The 18,308-nt window shown below is 52.6% G+C and overlaps 1 protein-coding gene across 5 annotated transcripts in view; it reads left to right on the forward strand.

Moving 5' to 3' along the window:
* Window positions 1-18,308, forward strand: part of OSBP2 (oxysterol binding protein 2) — a 102,121-nt gene that overhangs the window by 36,901 nt on the left and 46,912 nt on the right. Inside the window, exon 1 of one of the 5 annotated variants that reach the window (XM_036393213.2) lies at window positions 10,867-11,052. The exons of the other annotated variants lie outside the window; for them this stretch is intronic. Within the exon in view, the coding sequence (XP_036249106.1) occupies window positions 10,974-11,052 (79 nt within the window). The 5' untranslated portion in view covers window positions 10,867-10,973. Of the gene's footprint in view, window positions 1-10,866; window positions 11,053-18,308 lie in introns of those variants that run through there. 5 annotated transcript variants of the gene reach the window in all.

An 18,308-nucleotide genomic window follows, 5' to 3' on the forward strand; every position in this document is an offset into this window, starting at 1 on the left:
GAGTGATTGCACAATTCTCTGATCTCTGCTGGCACACCAGGGCCCTTCTTTCCTCACCAGGGTGACCTGGGACAGCTGTGGTGAAGGAGAGGCCCTGTTTTGGCTGAGCTGCTGCAGAAGGAGTTTGGTGCAGGAACACTGGGAGGAGAAATCCTTCTGGGTCCTTGCTCAGTCCTGCCTGTGGGAGCTGGGAGGGCAGGCAAAACCCAGGGGCTGAAGTGTCCTGTTGTACACACAGGCCTCTCCCTGGCAAGTTGGAGAGCAGATTCTTCTCCAGCAAAAATGGGAAGGAGAGGGATCAATTCCTATGGCGAGGATTATGATACTGCTGGAGTTGATAAATAGCAGGGGAAAACTGGTTATAAATTGATAAAGTGAGAAATACCAGGGCAGAATGGTCTCTGCTGTGCCATGTTTGTAGGTACCACAGATCCATCCTTATTTCCAAAAATGCTGTGGATTGTGCTTCTGGATTGTGTTTCTCCCATGCCCATCTCCTGTGTTTCTTTAAATCTGTTTTTTTTTTTTCCCTCATTTCATTATTTATGGCCCTTTCCCCCTGTGCCATGGGCAAACACTGTGAGTGTGTGGCCTGAGTGAGGGGATTTCCCTCATTCCATGTTTTCCAGCTGTTTATAAGTCTGTGTTTCCTTTCTCTCATTCTCAGTGCCTTTTTTGTTGCTTCCACATGACCTCCTCCCTTCTTCACATCTTTCTGAGGAAAGAATTTCCCAAGGTCACTTGGCAAGGCTGCAGAGCCCAAACCAGTGACCCCTGGGCAGCTGTGCCCACATTTCACCTGAACTCAGGGCTGATTATTTCCCTTGAGGAATTGAATTGCAGGTGGTGCTTTGTGACTTCAGCCAAAGGGGTTGGAACAGCCTTTGCAGGGTCACAGAACCATGGGATGGTTTGGGTTGAAGGGACCTTAAAGCTCAGCTTGTCCCGCCCTTGCCATGGGCAGGGACACCTTTATCCCAAGAGGGCAGAGATCCCATTCCCAGTGCCCAGCTGGTGCCCAGCAAGGAGGGAATATCTGCACTGGGTGAAAAGTTCAAGTGAAAAGTTCCCAAAATGACAAACCCAGTCAATGTTAGCAAGTGCAGCAGGGAAGGAACAACAAGGATCATCCTTCCCACTTCTGCACCCACGCAGGAAGGGGGATTGTCAAGATCCCAGGGAATGCACAGTGCTTGCCTGGCAGGGAACCAGCAGACACTCACTCTTGGTGACAGGGTTTTGGTGTTTGAGCAAGAAAACACTTTTATAGACTACAAACTTGTTATTTTTCACAACAGGCGAAAAAATGTGGTTTCCCTAAGTACCAGTGACACACCAGGTTTAGCTTGGGAAGACTTTCAAAAATATTTGTGCTAAAAATAATATCAAAACTTTTGAGCACTTCTAGTGCTGTGTAAAATGGGAACATGCATTGGATTTATATGCTGGAAAACTTTATTCACAAACTAAGATTCATTTTTTTGGAAAAATAGCACATGAAAAGGGATTGGACACACAGATAAAGCAAAACTTTATCCCCTGGGAGCACCAAAGGATGGGAGTACCTGGAGGTAGCCTGCAGGAAGGATGGAGAAGGACTGGGGACAAGGGATGGAGGGACAGGACCCAGGGAATGGCTCCCAGTGCCAGAGGGCAGGGCTGGATGGGATATTGGGAATGAGGAATTGTTCCCTGGCAGGGTGGGCAGGCCCTGGCACAGGGTGCCCAGAGCAGCTGGGGCTGCCCCTGGATCCCTGGCAGTGCCCAAGGCCAGGCTGGATGGGGTTTGGAGCAGCCTGGGATGGTGGGAGGTGTCCCTGGCCATGGGAGGGACAGTTCCAGCACAGGGGGTATGGTGTCCTTATGGAGATGGGGCTGCAGGAAGGAGACAAAGCTGGGTCCTTGCTCAAGCTGGGTCCTTGCTCACCCTGGCTCTTGAGCCCTGAGCTCTCTCTGTGCTGGGAACAGACTCTGGTTACGGATTTTTAAGGCAAGTTTCACTTGTAAGTAGCTTTTAATGCCACATTTAGCAACACAACAGGGATTTTCATACAATTGGGAGCAGCAAGGGGGAGATTCCCAGCTCAGGAATCAGTTCAGTATCTCACTGTTGCTGTCAGTCATTCAGAATTCCCACGGGCTTTTTTCTTTACCTGGCACAGAAAAAGGCTCTTGAAGGTAAATCAAGTTTGAACACTGGAAACAATAACAGCCCTTGCTAATTAGAAATGAGTCACTGAGTGAAAACTGATCCTTCAGTGGGTCTGAAGGCATCTCTGGAGGGTTGGGCTGGGGCAGAGGGGGAGGTGGCAGGGCTGTTGGGCACTGAGGAGTGAGGGACTGGCCGGAAACCTTGTGGTGTTTGTGTCTAATGAAGCCCCTGGCCACAGAGGGGAAAATGGGATTTGGATTGGTGGTGGGATACAACAGCTCTGTGCAGCCCTGGCAGGGCACAGGGAGTTCCTCAGGGTTCTCCCTGCACATTGAGGAATTTGGGTTGGATGTTCATTTGTTACTCAGGTAGCAGGGAATTGCTGGGACTCACAGCTTGAGGGAACACCTGCAGAGCCATGTGTGCCTTCCATCCATCCCCTTGGGATTTCTGACATCCCTCTGGACAGGGAACTTGGGATACCTGAGCATACTGCAGTCACAGAATCACAGAATTGTGGAGGTGGGGAAAGCCCTCAGAGATCACCCAAACCCCTCTATTCCCCAGCCCTGCCAAGGCCACCACTGTCCCCTGTCCCCAGGTGCCACATCCACCTGGCTGTTCAATCCCCCCAGGGGTGGGAGCTCCCCCACTGCCCTGGGCAGCCGTGCCAGGGCTGGACAGCTCTTTCCATGAAGGAATTATCCCAAAATCCACCCTGCCCCTGCCCTGGCCCAGCCTGAGGCCGTTCCCTCTGCTCCTGTCCCTGTTCCCTGGGAGCACAGCCCGACCCCCCTGGCTGTCCCCTCCTGGCAGGAGCTGTGCAGAGCCACAAGGGCCCCCTGAGGCTCCTTTGCTCCAGGCTGAGCCCCTGCCCAGCTCCCTCAGCCTCTCCTGGGGCTCCAGCCCCTTCCCAGCTCCGTTCCCTGGCCTGGCCACGCTCCAGCCCCTCCAGGTCTCTCCTGTCAGGAGGGTCCCAGAGCTGCCCCAGCACTGGAGGTGCCCCAGCAGTGCCAGCTCAGGGCACGGGCACTGCCCTGCTCCTGCTGCCACCCCAGGGCTGGCACAGCCCAGGTGTCCTTGGCCTCTGGGCCCCCTGGGCACACCTGGGCTCGTGTCCAGCACTGCCACCAGCACCCCCAGGCCCTTTCTGCTGGGCCCTCTGCAGGAGCTGTTCGCTGCCAGCTCCCATCCAGGCCATGCAGCAGGAGCAGGTTGCCCTCTCCTGGCTCGCTGCTTCCCTGCATTCCTGGCTGCCCGTGGAGCTCCGTGTGCTTCAGCTTTCCCAGCTCTTGCATAAGCCCTGTCCCTGCAGAGAGCCCGGCTTTGGGGACACCGAGGTTATTTACTGCCTGTGCCTGACTTTGCAGCTGGCCTTTAATGTATGTGTGGGAAAAGAGGGATTTGCCAGGCAGACCTTGCTTGGACACTCCAGTAGGGCAGGAGAGCTGCTTTTCCATGGGGAACAGCTGCTCCTCCTGTCCTGGATTCCAGCCCCAGGGACAGCTCCCAGCACGTGGGGACCCCAAACTCCCCCTGCCCCGACATTCCCGGCTGGAAGTGGCACAGCTGGGCTGTGCTGGCACCTTGTGGTGCCTTTGCTCCTCCTGCAGCGCCTCGGCTCCTCCCAGTGCTGGAATCTGATCCCAGCAGAGGCTCCACTGGGGCATCTCCCCAGATCCACCTGGGAAATTCAGAATTCTTGTGGAGTTTTAGGAGCTTGTAAGCTAAAATTGTCACTCTAGGTAGTGAAGATCAACTTGAGGATACAATGCCACTTTTATTCTGCTCAGCTTTTGATTTTATTTGAGGAAAATTTTATTGGGGAAAATCTCTCTTGCCTCCTCCATTGGCTCCATTGCTGAGGGGTGGGATAGGATTCATGGAATGTATTTGATGCAGTTTCTGGAAGGTGAATGATCTGGTGTTTAGGGAGATCCAGGATCTGGGAGTGTGTTGTGGGATGCTGTGTGTGCCATGAGGGGGTGGATGGTCTCCTCCTGGATCCCCTCATTTTCACTGTGTTTATTTCCCTGTGCCTTTGCCTGGCCCCTCAGCAGCCCTGGGTGTTCCACACCCTCACTCCTCTTCCCACCTGAGTGCCCTGCTGAGTTTCAGTTGCTCAGCAAGAAGGAACATCAGAATTTCACATTTCCCTTGGAAAGAAAGGAGAAAGCTCATCCTGAATTTCCCAGGGGAAGTCAGGGAGCCTTTCCCAGGCACCTTTTGCTGTTCCTGGGACCCTGGTAACTCTGGATTTGCAGCAGAAGGAGCTAAATCCAGGGATAAACCTGCAATCTGTTGATGAACAGGGAACTTGAGGACTGATTGCCAAATGTTGAGATGAGTGACTGGGGCTGTGACTTAAATATTGGCAGGAGGAGGCTGGGGGCAGCTGGCAGGAAAGATGCAGAGCTGCTGCTGGGAGGTCTGCTGGGGCTCTTGGCCCTGCTGGGCTGAGGATATTTGGTGCCCTGGCTGGGCTCAGGAACCTGTCCTGGGACAAGTGTGAGCAGGGATCCAGCTCCAGCCTCCCCCAGGAGGTGCTGGAGGTGGAACACAAACCCAGCATTGGAGGGCAGAGCCACTTCTGCAAGGATGGATGCAGCAGCAGAGCTGCCTTTTCCCATGGAAAATGACTTCTTGTGGTGCTGTAATAACATCATGTTGGCAGGCATGCTGCTCCTGGAGATGGATAACCAGGGAGTTTTGACCTCAGTTATTAGATTTGTAGCTTCAACTAAAAATTTAGCTCTAAGGACTGTTTCCAATTTAAAATGAGTCTCCTCAGGGAGCAGCTCTCCCTCTGGCAGTAACTCATTCACGAGGAACTCAAATATTCATTTATACTTAAAGCTGGGCAGGGGAAGGGAAAACAAAGAGGGCTGAAAGCATGACAAGATGATAAACACCCAATTTGGGATTCTCCTTGAAATGTGCTGGTAGGAGCTTAAACTGCTGCCAGAGCCTCCCTGAGGGGTGTGGTGGGTGTTGGATTTAGGAGCACAGTGGTGACAGTGGCACACTGGGTTATCCCTCAGCTCCTGACAGGATGGAGGGAGGGAGGGCTGAACCCTTGGATGGTGTAAGGTGCTGACACTGACTTGGGAGAGGATGGAGGGCTACAAAAGCTGTTAATCCTTTTTAAACAGGGCCCTGGGTGCTGCAGGTGGAGGTTTTCCAGCCATGGAGGTGTATGAGGAGGAAGCTCAGGCTGCACATCAGGAAAAATTTCCTTCATGGAAAGCATTGTTAAACACTGGGAGGGGCTGCTCAGGGAGGTTTGGAGTCCCCATCCCTGGAGTGTCCAAGGAGTGACTGGAGGTGGCACTCAGAGCTCTGGGCTGGGGATGGGGCACAGCTGGGACTCCATGGAGGTGGCACTCAGAGCTCTGGGCTGGGGATGGGGCACAGCTGGGCCTCCATGGAGGTGGCACTCAGAGCTCTGGGCTGGGGATGGGGCACAGCTGGGCCTCCATGGAGGTGGCACTCAGAGCTCTGGGCTGGGGACAGGCTGGGGATGGGGCACAGCTGGGCCTCCATGGGCTGGGAGGGCTGTTCCAGCCTCAGGGATCCTGGGTGGTGGGGTGGGGAGGAGGCTGGTGCTCCCAGTGCTGCCAGCCCCGGGGCTGTGAGCTGCAGCACAGGCACTCAGTGCTCCCTTTCCCAGCAATGGTGCAGGCTGTGCTTGTTCCTGGCAGGATTCCCTGCTGGAGGAGTACAGCCTGTTCAGGGCAGGGCCAGGTGGAGCAGGCAGTGCTGCCATCCCAGGGCACTCACTCACCTGGCTGCTGCTTGGGGAGCAGTGGAAAGGGGCTGGGTGTAATTCCTGCAGCCTGCAGGGAGTGAGGGACTCTGTGGATTTCTGTGCCTGCTGTGGGACTGGCTCTGAGATCCCCAGCTAAGGCACTTCTCTCCTCCTTCAAGGCAAGGGTCCCTCCCTTCCCTCCTCTGCCCTGGGCAGCCTGACCCAGAGGAGCATTTTCCTGCTGCCTGTCCCTCCTTGGCATCTTGTCAGTAAGCAGTGCAGAAGAAATGTGCTGGAGGGTGAATGTCTGGCTTTAAACAAGGAAAGGAGTAAAAAAACCTTCAAATTGCCTTCAGGTTCTGCCTCTGCTCTCCAGCCCCTGGAATGAACCTAGGTCCTCCAGCAGTCTGGGAGCAGAACTGCTGGAGTGTGGTGGAAAACTCACGTGTGAGCTCTTCCAACTGCTTGTTTACACTAAAACAAGGATATTTTGGTTATTCCACTGATCTCCTTTTCAAGGGTGAATTGTGTAACTGAAGAATGCAAGATTTTCATAGCACAGAAACCCACCATGGCATTCAGTGTCACCAAGGTGGGGCAGGTGGGGGAGTTTCTTGCACTCCAGCAGCATTTTTGAGAGGAATAAAATAAATGGAGTCAGGAACAAGTGTTTAAAAAAAGCCAGTTGTTGGGCAGAGCTGTGGAAGAGCCTCTGGGGAGCTGTTCCTCTGGAGACAGCCTTTGTGGTTGGCCTTGGAGCACTCTGGATTCTGGGCATCCCTGGGTGGAGATGTGCAGCCTGGAGATGGGGCTTGAACTGCTCAGGACCTGCAGCGGTGTTTCCTGGTGATATCCAGGGGCTGGAGCTCTTCTCAGTTAGGAAGGAAAATCCCCCCAGTAGAACTGGTAAAAAAACCTCTTTTTACTATGTAAATAATCTTTTGTTTGATTCACAAAGGGCAAAAGAGAAGATCCAGTGTTAAACTCCTTGCCCAGAGAAGGTTTAAAGTTGAATTATTTCTTTTTGGAAGTCCTAAAAGTTTTCTGACAGTGTAGGCACAATGAGATTGGCTTTTCCTGGGAGGGAGGAGAGAACCAGGAAGGGTTGGAGAAGAGGCCCTGGCACAGGTGCCCAGAGCAGCTGGGGCTGCCCCTGGATCCCTGGCAGTGCCCAAGGCCAGGCTGGACATTGGGGCTGGGAGCACCTGGGACAGTGGGAGGTGTCCCTGCCATGGCAGGGCTGGCACTGGGTGGGCTTTAAGGTCCCTTCCCACCCAAACCATGATCCTGTGATATTTCAGACGTGTTCAGTTCACTCCTGTGTGTATGAATTTACCTGGGGTGGTTTTGGGCATCATACTTTAAACAAGCAGTAGGAATTTGGGGAGTTGAGGGACACTCACCCCTCTAGAAAACACTGAAAAGAATCAAATGTTATTAAAAGCCCCAAAAGCAGCAGAGGATGAAGATGTGTTGAGTGTTTTGCAATACAATGAAGGTTTTTGCAGAGGGAAGTGGCCACTTCTCCTTTGTGTCTGCAGGGGGCAGAGACAATCCCTGCAGTTGGAGCAGGGAGATAAATTGAGGGTTGGGGATAACTCTGTTTAAAAACCACAACAATCCCAAAGCAGGAACGCCTGGAATCAGCACAGCTGTTTTATTTTGGAATATTTGGGCATTTATGGGAAGAGTGTTTCAAGGCAATACTGGAAAGAGCATTTCAAGGCAATATTAGATTATATACAGTAAATGACTATATTTAATATCTCATCATTAGTGTATCATAAGGTATCTCCGTGCAGGCACAAGTCCCCAGAATTTTTTTAGGTGATTTTATCCCCATAAAATTTGAAGCAAGGACTCGAAATTGGGCAAGGAATGTCTGTGTCACTCTTGACATGCAGCTCTGGCCTGATGTGTTCCAGAAGAAACCCCCAAAAGGGGCTGGTTTTGGGCTTTTCCACTGGAAACTTGTAAAAGGTGAAATTTCCCAGGTTTCTGGTTTTTTCCTGAGCCCGTTCTCCATGTGCTGGGGCAGCGCAGCTGCTGTGGCTGAGGTGAGGAGAGGGAGGAGGAGGAGGAGGAGGAAGAGAAGGAGGAGGAGGCACCCGCAGCCCTGAGCACGGGGCATGAGAGCTGCGGAGAGGGGAAGGGAAGGGAAGAAATGAGGATATGGAGCCTGCGGAGGGCGGCCCGGGGCAAGGCTGGGCCGGGCTCGGGGCCATCCGAGGCTGCTCCTGCACCTCCTGTCCCTGTCCCTGTCCCTGTTCCTGTCCCTGCAGCCCCTCCTGAGCGCTGGATGAGGAAGAGGTGCTGTGGCAAACGCAGTATGTAATGCCCTAAACCCCCCTGGGGAGGCAGAGCGGGCTGGGCTCTCTGGGGCAGGTGTGGGGCCGGGCTCCTTTGGGGTGTGCACTGGCTTTGAGGTGCTTGGGAGAGCCCCTGGGCTTGGTCAGACGCTTGAATTGATTATAATTGGATAAAGTGAGGGGTGTTCCCATACGTGGGGGTCCCCAGAGGGTCCCTGTGTGGGGCAGCCCTTCATCCCACCCTGCCCCGTGTCAGGCTGGAGCAGCCCCACAGGGCTGGAATAAAATGGGGTTTAAGGTCCCTTCCTACCCAGCCCATTCCATGATTCTGCCCCGTGGGAGAATCCCTCCCTCTCTGAAGCAGGGAGAAGTTATTGTAACTGCTCCAAATAAAGCATTTCCAATCGATTTTAAGGGAGGAGCTGGAGTTTGAGGTGGTTTGGTCCCACTAATCCTGGCAGGGCTTTGTAACAATCACCTGATGTTTTTATCAGTGGGTTGGGGAGGTGGATGTGGCAAAGCTGTAAAGATACCAGAAAATTAGGGATTATGGAGGCTTTCAAGATTAACTGGATAATGATAAAGGAGATACCAGGCTGAAGAGTGCAGCTGGGAGTGTTGTTGGGAATGCTCTGGAATGGGAAAACAGAATTCCTTAAGTTCTCCAGTTTGTTTTGGGATTTTATCAAACTTGGAAAAGAAGTCAGACTAAACCCAAACTGCAGCCATAATCTGACCTACCCACCTTGTCTTCTTCCAGGCAAAATATTTGGAAGGTAGAAGTTGCACTTTTAAACGGCTTTTTATATTTGATGCAGTTTCTGGAAGGTGAATGATTTGGTGTTTTGGGAGATCCAGGATCTGGGCCTGTGTTGTGGGATGCTGTGTGTGCCATGAGGGGATGGATGGTCTCCTCCTGGATCCCCTCATTTTCACTGTGTTTATTTCCCTGTGCCTTTGCCTGGCCCCTCAGCAGCCCTGGGTGTTCCACACCCTCACTCCTCTTCCCACCTGAGTGCCCTGCTGAGTTTCAGTTGCTCAGCAAGAAGGAACATCACAATTTCACATTTCCCTTGGAAAGAAAGGAGAAAGCTCATCCTGACTTTCCCAGGGGAAGTCAGGGAGCCTTTCCCAGGCACCTTTTGCTGTTCCTGGGACCCTGGTAACTCTGGATTTGCAGCAGAAGGAGCTAAATCCGGGGATAAACCTGCAATCTGTTGATGAACAGGGAACTTGAGGACTGATTGCCAAATGTTGAGATGAGTGACTGGGGCTGTGACTTAAATATTGGCAGGAGGAGGCTGGGGGCAGCTGGCAGGAAAGATGCAGAGCTCTGTCAGTTTGGGAATCTGATCCTTATGGAGAGGATTTTAGTTTTTTTTTTCCATGATCCTGCCTTGATTTCCTGCAGCAGGAGTGGAGCTGTGTCTCCTCCATCCCTGCTGATCAGTTTTGGGAATTAGGATATAATACAGAATATAAATGTGTGTCTGTGTATGTATGGCCCTGTATAGTTATTAACTCTGGCCTCAGTGTCAAAACCCAGATCCTGCCTCCAAGCTGGTCCAAGCTGGTCCTTGGATCTGATATCAGAGCTGGAAATTCTTGTTTTGAGCTAAATCCTATCAAGACCTTCCTCTTCTCTCCAATTAAAATCCAATCTCTTGTGGTGGTCATTTTCCCCTTAAGAACTGCAGATTCTTACCCAAACCATCAATACATATGCCAATATTTTAATGAAATCTTTGTGTGTACGTGCACTGCCAGCATTAGTTTCCCTGGCTTGACTGCACATAGTAAAGATTGTGTGATCTGGCTGAATTTCTCCTTTTTCTACCTGGAATTCTTGCACAGTCCCTGCCTCTCTATTTAAATGTGTCCTCAGAAAGTGGTTCCAACTTAAAAGCTGGAATACAAACATTTCTTTCTTGCTGTAAAACCTTTGTAATCCAGCTGGAGTGAGAAAAAAATGATCAAATGCAAACTATTAATCCCTGTGGGTCCTGGAAATTCCCAGTTCCCACTCCATGCTCTGGGTCCCACTGTGCACAGGCAGCAGCTGCTGGGCTCTGGATTGGGATTTATGCCGAATTTTTCCTCCAGAATTACACATTCCCTCGAGACTGGGCAAATTAAAGCTGGGAAAATCCAGTGGTTTTGGAATGGAGGGGTGAGAAAATGGATCTCAGGGAGGACAGGGCTGGAGGAGCCTCCTGGCTTTGTTACGGAGCTGTTGGGATGTGAAATGGGACCGAGTGACTAAAATGGATCATGGACTTTCTGATAAAAAAATAAAGGAATTCTGGTCTTTATTTTAAGCCAATGTCCTAAAAATAACCTCCAGCAGCATTTAAAGGGACAAGCCTCCAAATCTCCCCCTCCCTTCCCGAAAATGCAGCATCCCTCTGCCTTTGGGGCTGGGTATCCACAGGCACCGCTCCGGAGCCGGTCCCAGCCGAGCCTGCCGGGCTGGGGCTGCTGCTGCCGCTCTCTGTCGCGGTTTTTTGGGCAGGATGAGGCTGTTTTCCGGCAGGGATGGAGTTAAGGGCTGCTCCGTGGTGCATGCTGGTACGAGGCTGCTTTGGTGATGGAGCCGTAGTGCCCTGCTAGCGGCATGTGCTGGGAATGGATGATGGGAAGTGTGGCACTGGAATAAGGACATTTCCCTGGGCCATCTCTCCATCCCTGTGGGTTTTCCTGCATCCCCAAGCTCGCAGCCATGTAGGAGTCGTGGCAGCCTCGGCAGAGCCATCCCGCGGTGGGGATGAAGGGTAGGGGCTGCTGGGAGACAGGATCGCTCCGCTCCTTCTGCAACGCCGGCTGTCTGAATAAATTCCACAAGGGTTAGTGGCCTTCCCGGCGTTCTGGATGCATCCCTGGGGCTTCCCTGCTCTGCTGGGAGCGATGGAGGGGCTGCTCTGCTGGGGTGGGCTGGGGAGGAGGTGTTTGACCCCAGACAGGAATATTAGGAATGCACGTGTGGAATCTGCCCTGCAGGCATCATGTGCTACAGCCCTGCTGGGTTTGGTTGGAGATGGACAAAGTGTGGGGCTCCTGCTTTATCAGGTGTTTAAAAAATCCAGAATCCAGATTGACTCAGTTTTAATACAAAAAAAAAAAACCCCAAAAACCCTTTAAATTTGCTGATAATTTGTTCTATTCGGGTACCTTTAATTGCACAGGGTATTGGGTTGTTTGTCATGGGTAAATCAGCCCCTGTGTTGGTGTCAGGATGTATTTTTTGAGTTCTAAGCCAAATTCCTTTGAGTTCAGATGGAATTGAGAGCATTGCTGTGTTGGTCCTGTGCTGCTCCCTGCCCATGCCATGGTGAGAGGCAGAGCTGTTCTCCAGGAACACTGAGCTGTGTTTAGGGTGTGCACTAATATGTCCTGTCTGTTACTGCCCTCTGTGTCATTCCAGGTGTTTCCCAGTAGAGCCTAGTGCTGGGTGTGCAGGAGCACTGTCCTTTATGGGATGCTCTGCCCAAATCTGCACTGCTTTGGGACAGAAATCCCCATTTTGGTGTTTTTTCCTCAGTGGCATGAAGCAGGAAGAGGCTGGGGGTGGGTCCTGCCTTTCAGTTCAACTTTTGTGCTGCTTTATGGCAGCACTGACAATTCATGGAAGTGTTCCAGGCCAGGTTGGACAGGGCTTGGAGCAGCCTGGGACAGTGGGAGGTGTCCCTGCCCATGGCAGGGGGTGGCACTGGATGAGCTTTAAGGTCATTCCCAACCCAACCATTCCAGGATTCATCAGTGGAGGGGCTGAGCAAAATCCAGTGGCTCACGATGGAGGCTGATGGTGAGAAATGAGGACTTGCAGAATGTTCTTTGCTTTCCTTGCAGACCAGAGGCAGCTCCCTGGTCCTGGGCACTGGCAGCTCATCACATCCCATGTTTTATTTCTATCCCTGCAGTGTTCCAAGGGTCTGCCTGCAGGGACCTGGGAGCACCTGGTGATTCACACCTGGGCCTTGTGATGGTCAAATCCAAATGTTGCTGCTTTGATGTAGTTTGGGATGATGGCAGGACACAGGGAATGGCTTCCACTGCCAGAGGGCAGGGATGGATGGGATATTGGGAATCAGGAATTGTTCCCTGGCAGGGTGGGCAGGCCCTGGCACAGGTGCCCAGAGCAGCTGGGGCTGCCCCTGGATCCCTGGCAGTGCCCAAGGCCAGGCTGGACATTGGGGCTGGGAGCAGCCTGGGACAGTGGGAGGTGTCCCTGCCATGGCAGGGGTGGCACTGGATGGGCTCTAAGGTCCCTTCCCACCCAACCCATGCCATGATCCCATGGTCCTGTGTCACTCCCTCCTGTGGTCCTGTCCTGCTCTCAAGCATCGCTTCACAATAAATTATTTTATCAAAATGCAATTTCCTTCCCCCAGAAAAGGACGAGGAAAGGAAGAATGCAAATAGGTCAAATCAAAATTCAAGCAATTGAGGATTTACAGCTAGCTTCAAATGACCAAAAAAAACCCAACCTTTTTATCAAATCCAGATTGTCCCCTTGTCCCCTTCCCTTTGCTTCCCTTCTCGAGCTGTTTTTCCAGCTGGGTGACATAAGGACATGCGTGTTCCAGGAGTTCTGCACAGAGCTTTACATAACAAGCCTTCAGTGGAGAATAAAATGCCCCAAACCAGAATTATTCTCATCAAAAGCTGAAACCAGTCTTGTGTGGAAATTTGGGGAAGGTGAGTGGTGAACACTGGAGAAATGGGGAGTGGGCTTGGGAAGTGCAGGGAAGAACATGGGGAGAGGTTTTGAGGGTATCTGAGGTGAGATTGGGGTATTCCCATGGCTGGCCTGGTCTTTTTCTGCCCCCAAAGCATCTTTCCACCATTTTATGGTGGTATTTTGGGCAAGCTTTGCAGTGACATGGAAAAATTTTCCCTGTCTGGTGGGGGGAACATCCATTTCACACATGTGGAGCAAATTTGACAAACCCAGAGGCTTTGGCCTTGGGACATGACAGGCAAATATTTGTCATGTTTTAACAACAAACTGAACCCCAAAGCTGGGAAAATGTTGGCTTTTAAAACCAATTTACTGTAAAAACTGTGATGTGCAAAGTGTGTCGCTCTGGTAAGCACATTCCCCATTGGAAATGCAATATTTTGGATGGGAAAATACATCCCAAGGAGGCTTTGCTTTTCATTTAGAAATCCTCATGCTGTGATTTTTTTTCCCCTACCAAAATTTTGTCCTCAAATCCACTTTTCTCCTCAAAAGGAGCTGTCTGAATTATGTTTAAAATGCTGATGACTTTTAATGAGCAGCCCAGGGAAAAGCTGGGCCTGGCTCTGCTCAGCAGGAGATTCCTTGGGAACAGAGGAGCTCAGCCTGGAGGCTTTGGGTGGCTTTAGGAGTTCCTTTTGTGCTTCTAAGATAAAACCAATTATTGAATCTTTGGGGTGAATGATTCAGTGTTCCAGAATGATTGGGTTGGAAGGGTCCTTAAAGTGCCACCCCCTGCCATGGGCAGGGGCACCTCCCACCATCCCAGGGTGCTCCAAGCCCTGTCCAGCCTGGCCTTGGGCACTGCCAGGGATCCAGGGGATGGCACAAATTGTGCCAGTGCTCTTTTGATTATACAGAGACAAAGGAAGGTGCAGGTGGATTTAAGGAGATGTTTTGTTCTGTGTTTGTGTGTTAAGGGGCTGATCTGGTTCAGTCAGAGCTGATGGGATCTTGGGTTTTGGGTTTGTGGCCAAATTAAGGAGGAAGGACTGAGGTGCTGAAGTCTTTAGAGCCAGAGGAATGCAGACACTTCACTTGCTGTGCACAGAAAGGTCTGTGGGTAGCTAGCAGATTAAGATAATTCGCTTATCATTAGTTAATTTTGAGGATCTCAAAGCTCTTGCCAGTAGAAGCAGTGCTGTTGCTGCTTTCAGAGGGCATTTCCATCAGGAATTTCCCTCTCCAGCTCCATGCTGTGTGTTTGGTGCTGGGTTTCTTACCATGCCCAAATGCAGCCTGTCATTAATATTTGGTGGTGACATGGGCAATTATCCTCAAAGGAAACTCAGATCCTGGGCTGCACCTGGCCCGTGGCTTCAGCACACAGGGGGGACCATAAAATAGATGGAAAAATGCATTTCTCTCCCTGTGGACATGCAGAGTGTATTTATTTCATGGCCCAGCTAGGAACCATTGAAATGAGTGTTTCAAGTCTGCTCAGGAATGAGCTGGGTTAAATTTCCAGGAGGAGCAAGCACAGGTGGTGATGGACAGGCTGTATCCTGTTCCCAAAGCAGATATGTTGATTCAGCCTTTATCCAGATTTATTTAGAAGTTTCTTGAGGTGGGGAGCTCTTTCCCAGGAGTTTTGGCACAAGGAGGTGCTGAATCCCTGGGCTGCATCCTGGTTGTTCTGTTCCTGGGTTAAGAGTCTGGAGTTTGGGCTGGGGCTGTGCCTAGCTGGAGCTGCTGGGGAACTGGAGGTGTTTTATTGCAGCTTTAGCAGTGGTGGCTGCTGATTTATTTGTGGAAAGCACTTAAAATCTGTAATCAGGGCTGGTGGATTCACCTGCTTTAAAATAAAGCCTGGATTCTCCCAAGAGTCATGGGTCACTCAGGGTGCACTGACGTGGGGCCCTGCCTGGTGTCCTTTGCTATGGATGGTTTTTCCACGTGAAATAACGATGTAAGAATGTCCATGGAGATGTTTGGAGATGTTTCATGTTGTGGAATCCTTTTCATTTCAAGAAGTGGGAGCTCAGGGAGCTCGGTGGGAGCTGGGATGTCCAGGTGAGAAGTGGAAGGAAACCCTCCCCTGTGACTGCCCTTGACCCCAGGGCTGGAGCAGTGGATGTGGAGATGTCTCTGTGCACTGGGCTGTGCCAGGGGGAATTCAGGCTGAGCTCAGGGCAAGGTTCTTCCCCCAGAGGGTGCTGGCACTGCCCAGGCTGCCCAGGGAATGGGCACAGCCCCGAGGCTGCCAGAGCTCCAGGAGCCTTTGGGCAGCACTGCCAGGGATGGACAGGGTGGGATTGTTGGGGGGTCTGGGCAGGGACAGAGGTGGGACTGGGGGATCCTGTGGGTCAGCTCAGGGTATTCCATGATCCTATTCCATGATCCTATTCCATGATCCTATTCCATGATTCCATTCCATGATCCTATTCCATGATCCTATTCCATGATTCCATTCCATGATTCCATTCCATGATTCCATTCCACGATCTTATTCCATGATTCTATTCCATGATTCCATTCCATGATCTTATTCCATGATTCCATTCCATGATCCTATTCCATGATCCTATTCCATGATTCCATTCCATGATCTTATTCCATGATTCCATTCCATGATTGCATTCCATGATTCCATTCCATGATCCTATTCCATGATCCCATTCCATGATCCTATTCCATGATCCCATTCCATGATTCCATTCCATGATTCTCACTGGGATGAGTGTCCCTGGGGCCATCAGGGAATGGCAGTCCCTGGAGCTGGCCAAGCCCATCCTTCCCAGCAGTGAGCCCTGAACGCTCAGCAGAGCAGCAGATCATGTGCTGAGGGCAGGGAATGTTCATCTTCTTTCCAAAGATGCCCTCTCTGCCCTGTTCCCTTTCTTTTTTAGCAGTTGTGAAGGTGGATTCCTGCCCACAAGCACATGTGGCTTGGTTGGGAGAGGGTGCATCCCCAGGACGTGCAGGTACCATGGGAATGGTTCAGGGACATGGTTTAGGGTGGGCCTGGAGGTGTTGGAGGTTCATGGTTGGACTCAATGACCTCAAAGGGCTTTCCCAACCCAAATAATCCTGGCATTCTGTGCCATGGATGCACTGCCCTGGAGCTCCTGGTGCCAGCACAAGGCAGGAGCTGCTCTGCACCTCAGAGCTGATCAGCAGCAATCACTAATAACAGGAGTTTATTAGCTGTATCTTAATTACAAAGCACAGTAATTAGGGAGGAAGTGGCCATCCTGACAGCCTGATGGTGTTAATTAGAGACCAGAAATGCTGTTACAGAATTGGAAGGGAGATGAGCTCCCAGCTCCATCAAACAGCTCTGCACAGAGAGGCCCTGCCTGCAGCAGGAGTGGATTTCTTTGTCTTTTCCCTTTTTTCCCTGATCTCTCTGCACTGACAGCCAGCACAGCACTTCCTGGGGAGGCTGTGCAGCGTGGAGTGCCCTTCTCCCTGTCTGTGCTGAGCTGCTGAGATATTCCAGGGATGGATTGGTTGTTCCAGGAGCTTTTGGCAGTGAATCACTGACAGGACCTGCTGAGCGTGGCCTGGCCTCAGCCCCTCCTGCTCTGTGTCCTGCTGCTGGAGCAGCTGTCAGTGCAGCCAGTGCTGCTGTGCTGCTGCTTCCTGCAGGGATCAAACCTGGATTTCCCTGTGTTTCCACAGCAGGCACTGAGCCCAGGAGGGGCTTGGGGCTGTTCTGGCTGTAAGGGAGGTGGTGCCAGGCATGGGGCCCATGTGGGATGGTCCATGGCTCACCACAGGCAGTGAACTGTGACTTCCTGCTCTAAGCTGGGACATGTGACAGTGCCCTGGCCTTGGGGACAGGTTTGTTATCCTGTGACACCCATGAAATGACTTGTCCTTGCAGGGGAGGTGACCTGGGGACAGAGGGGCTGGAAAGCTGCTGGTAGGAGAACTCTGGAGGTGCTGGTGGCTGTGGCTGGACACGAGCCCAGGTGTGCCCAGGGGGCCCAGAGGCCAAGGACACCTGGGCTGTGTCAGCCCTGGGGTGGCAGCAGGAGCAGGGCAGTGCCCGTGCCCTGAGCTGGCACTGCTGGGGCACCTCCAGTGCTGGGGCAGCTCTGGGACCCTCCTGACAGGAGAGACCTGGAGGGGCTGGAGCGTGGCCAGGCCAGGGAACAGAGCTGGGAAGGGGCTGGAGCCCCAGGAGAGGCTGAGGGAGCTGGGCAGGGGCTCAGCCTGGAGCAAAGGAGCCTCAGGGGGCCCTTGTGGCTCTGCACAGCTCCTGCCAGGAGGGGACAGCCGGGGGGTCGGGCTGTGCTCCCAGGGAACAGGGACAGGAGCAGAGGGAACGGCCTCAGGCTGGGCCAGGGCAGGGGCAGGGTGGATTTTGGGAACATTTCTAAAGACTGAAAGGATGGTCAGGCACTGGCACAGCTGCCCAGGGAGGTTTGGAGTCCCCATCCCTGGAGGTGTCCAAGGAAGGCCTGGATGTGGCACTCAGTGCTCTGTGCTGGTGACAAGGTGGGGATGGGGCACAGCTTGGACTTCATGGACTTGGAGGCTTTCCCTGCCTGTGGCTTCAGAGGAAGCAGGATTGAAATCCAAAGGCAGAAGGGATGGAAGCTGGGAGCCTTTCTGGGGCTGCTGCTGCCCTGCTGCCATCCTCCCTGAGCCTGAGCAGAGCAGGGGGGCTGGGAGGCTCCCGGCTCCTGCACGTCTGAGCTGTGCCTTTGGCATGTCCTGACCTTGGGGAATGGAGCAGGGTGGACACCTGACACCCCAGGATCCTCTTACCCCGGGTAAGCTGAGCCCTGCCAGCTCAGGAGGGTTCAGTGCCCATCAGGAGGTGTCTGTGTCTCTGTGGCCTCACTGCAGCTCAGCCTGGACGCTCCTGCAAAGCCTGGGATGAGCTGAGCTTGGGGCCTGCAGGGATGAGCTGAGCCCTGATCCTGAGGCAAGGGACACAACAGCTGCTGGATTTGGGAGAAGGGAGGCTCAGGGGCTCTCTGAGCCTCTCTGGGTGGCCCAGCAGGGTTTGGGTTGGGCTGCCTGTGTCCCACCATCCCTGCTGTTGTGTTCTGCTGCTGCTGGGTTTTGCTGTTCCCCTGTGATCCTGCACAGCCGTGGGTGTGACAGGGACAGAGCCAGCCCTGTCCCTTCCCTGCCTCCCTCTCCCTCTGCTCCCCCTCCCTGGGAGTCAGGGTCCTTGTCATCTTCTTGTTCCAGGGTCAGTGAGCAAGGAGAGAGCTGACAGGAGTGTAGGAGTGTCCTTTGCACATCTCCCACTGCTTTCCATGAGCTGGAGGAAGCCTGGGGCAGGATCTGTGTTCCCTGCTGATGAGAGACTTCCAGAAAAAAACCATAAATGAATCTGGGCCAGATTCACTGTGGTGAGCCCCTGGGAGTGGTCCTGGCTACACCAAGGACGATGTTATC

The sequence above is a fragment of the Molothrus ater genome, chromosome 18 (assembly GCF_012460135.2).
Source record: "Molothrus ater isolate BHLD 08-10-18 breed brown headed cowbird chromosome 18, BPBGC_Mater_1.1, whole genome shotgun sequence".
NCBI lineage: Eukaryota > Metazoa > Chordata > Aves > Passeriformes > Icteridae > Molothrus > Molothrus ater.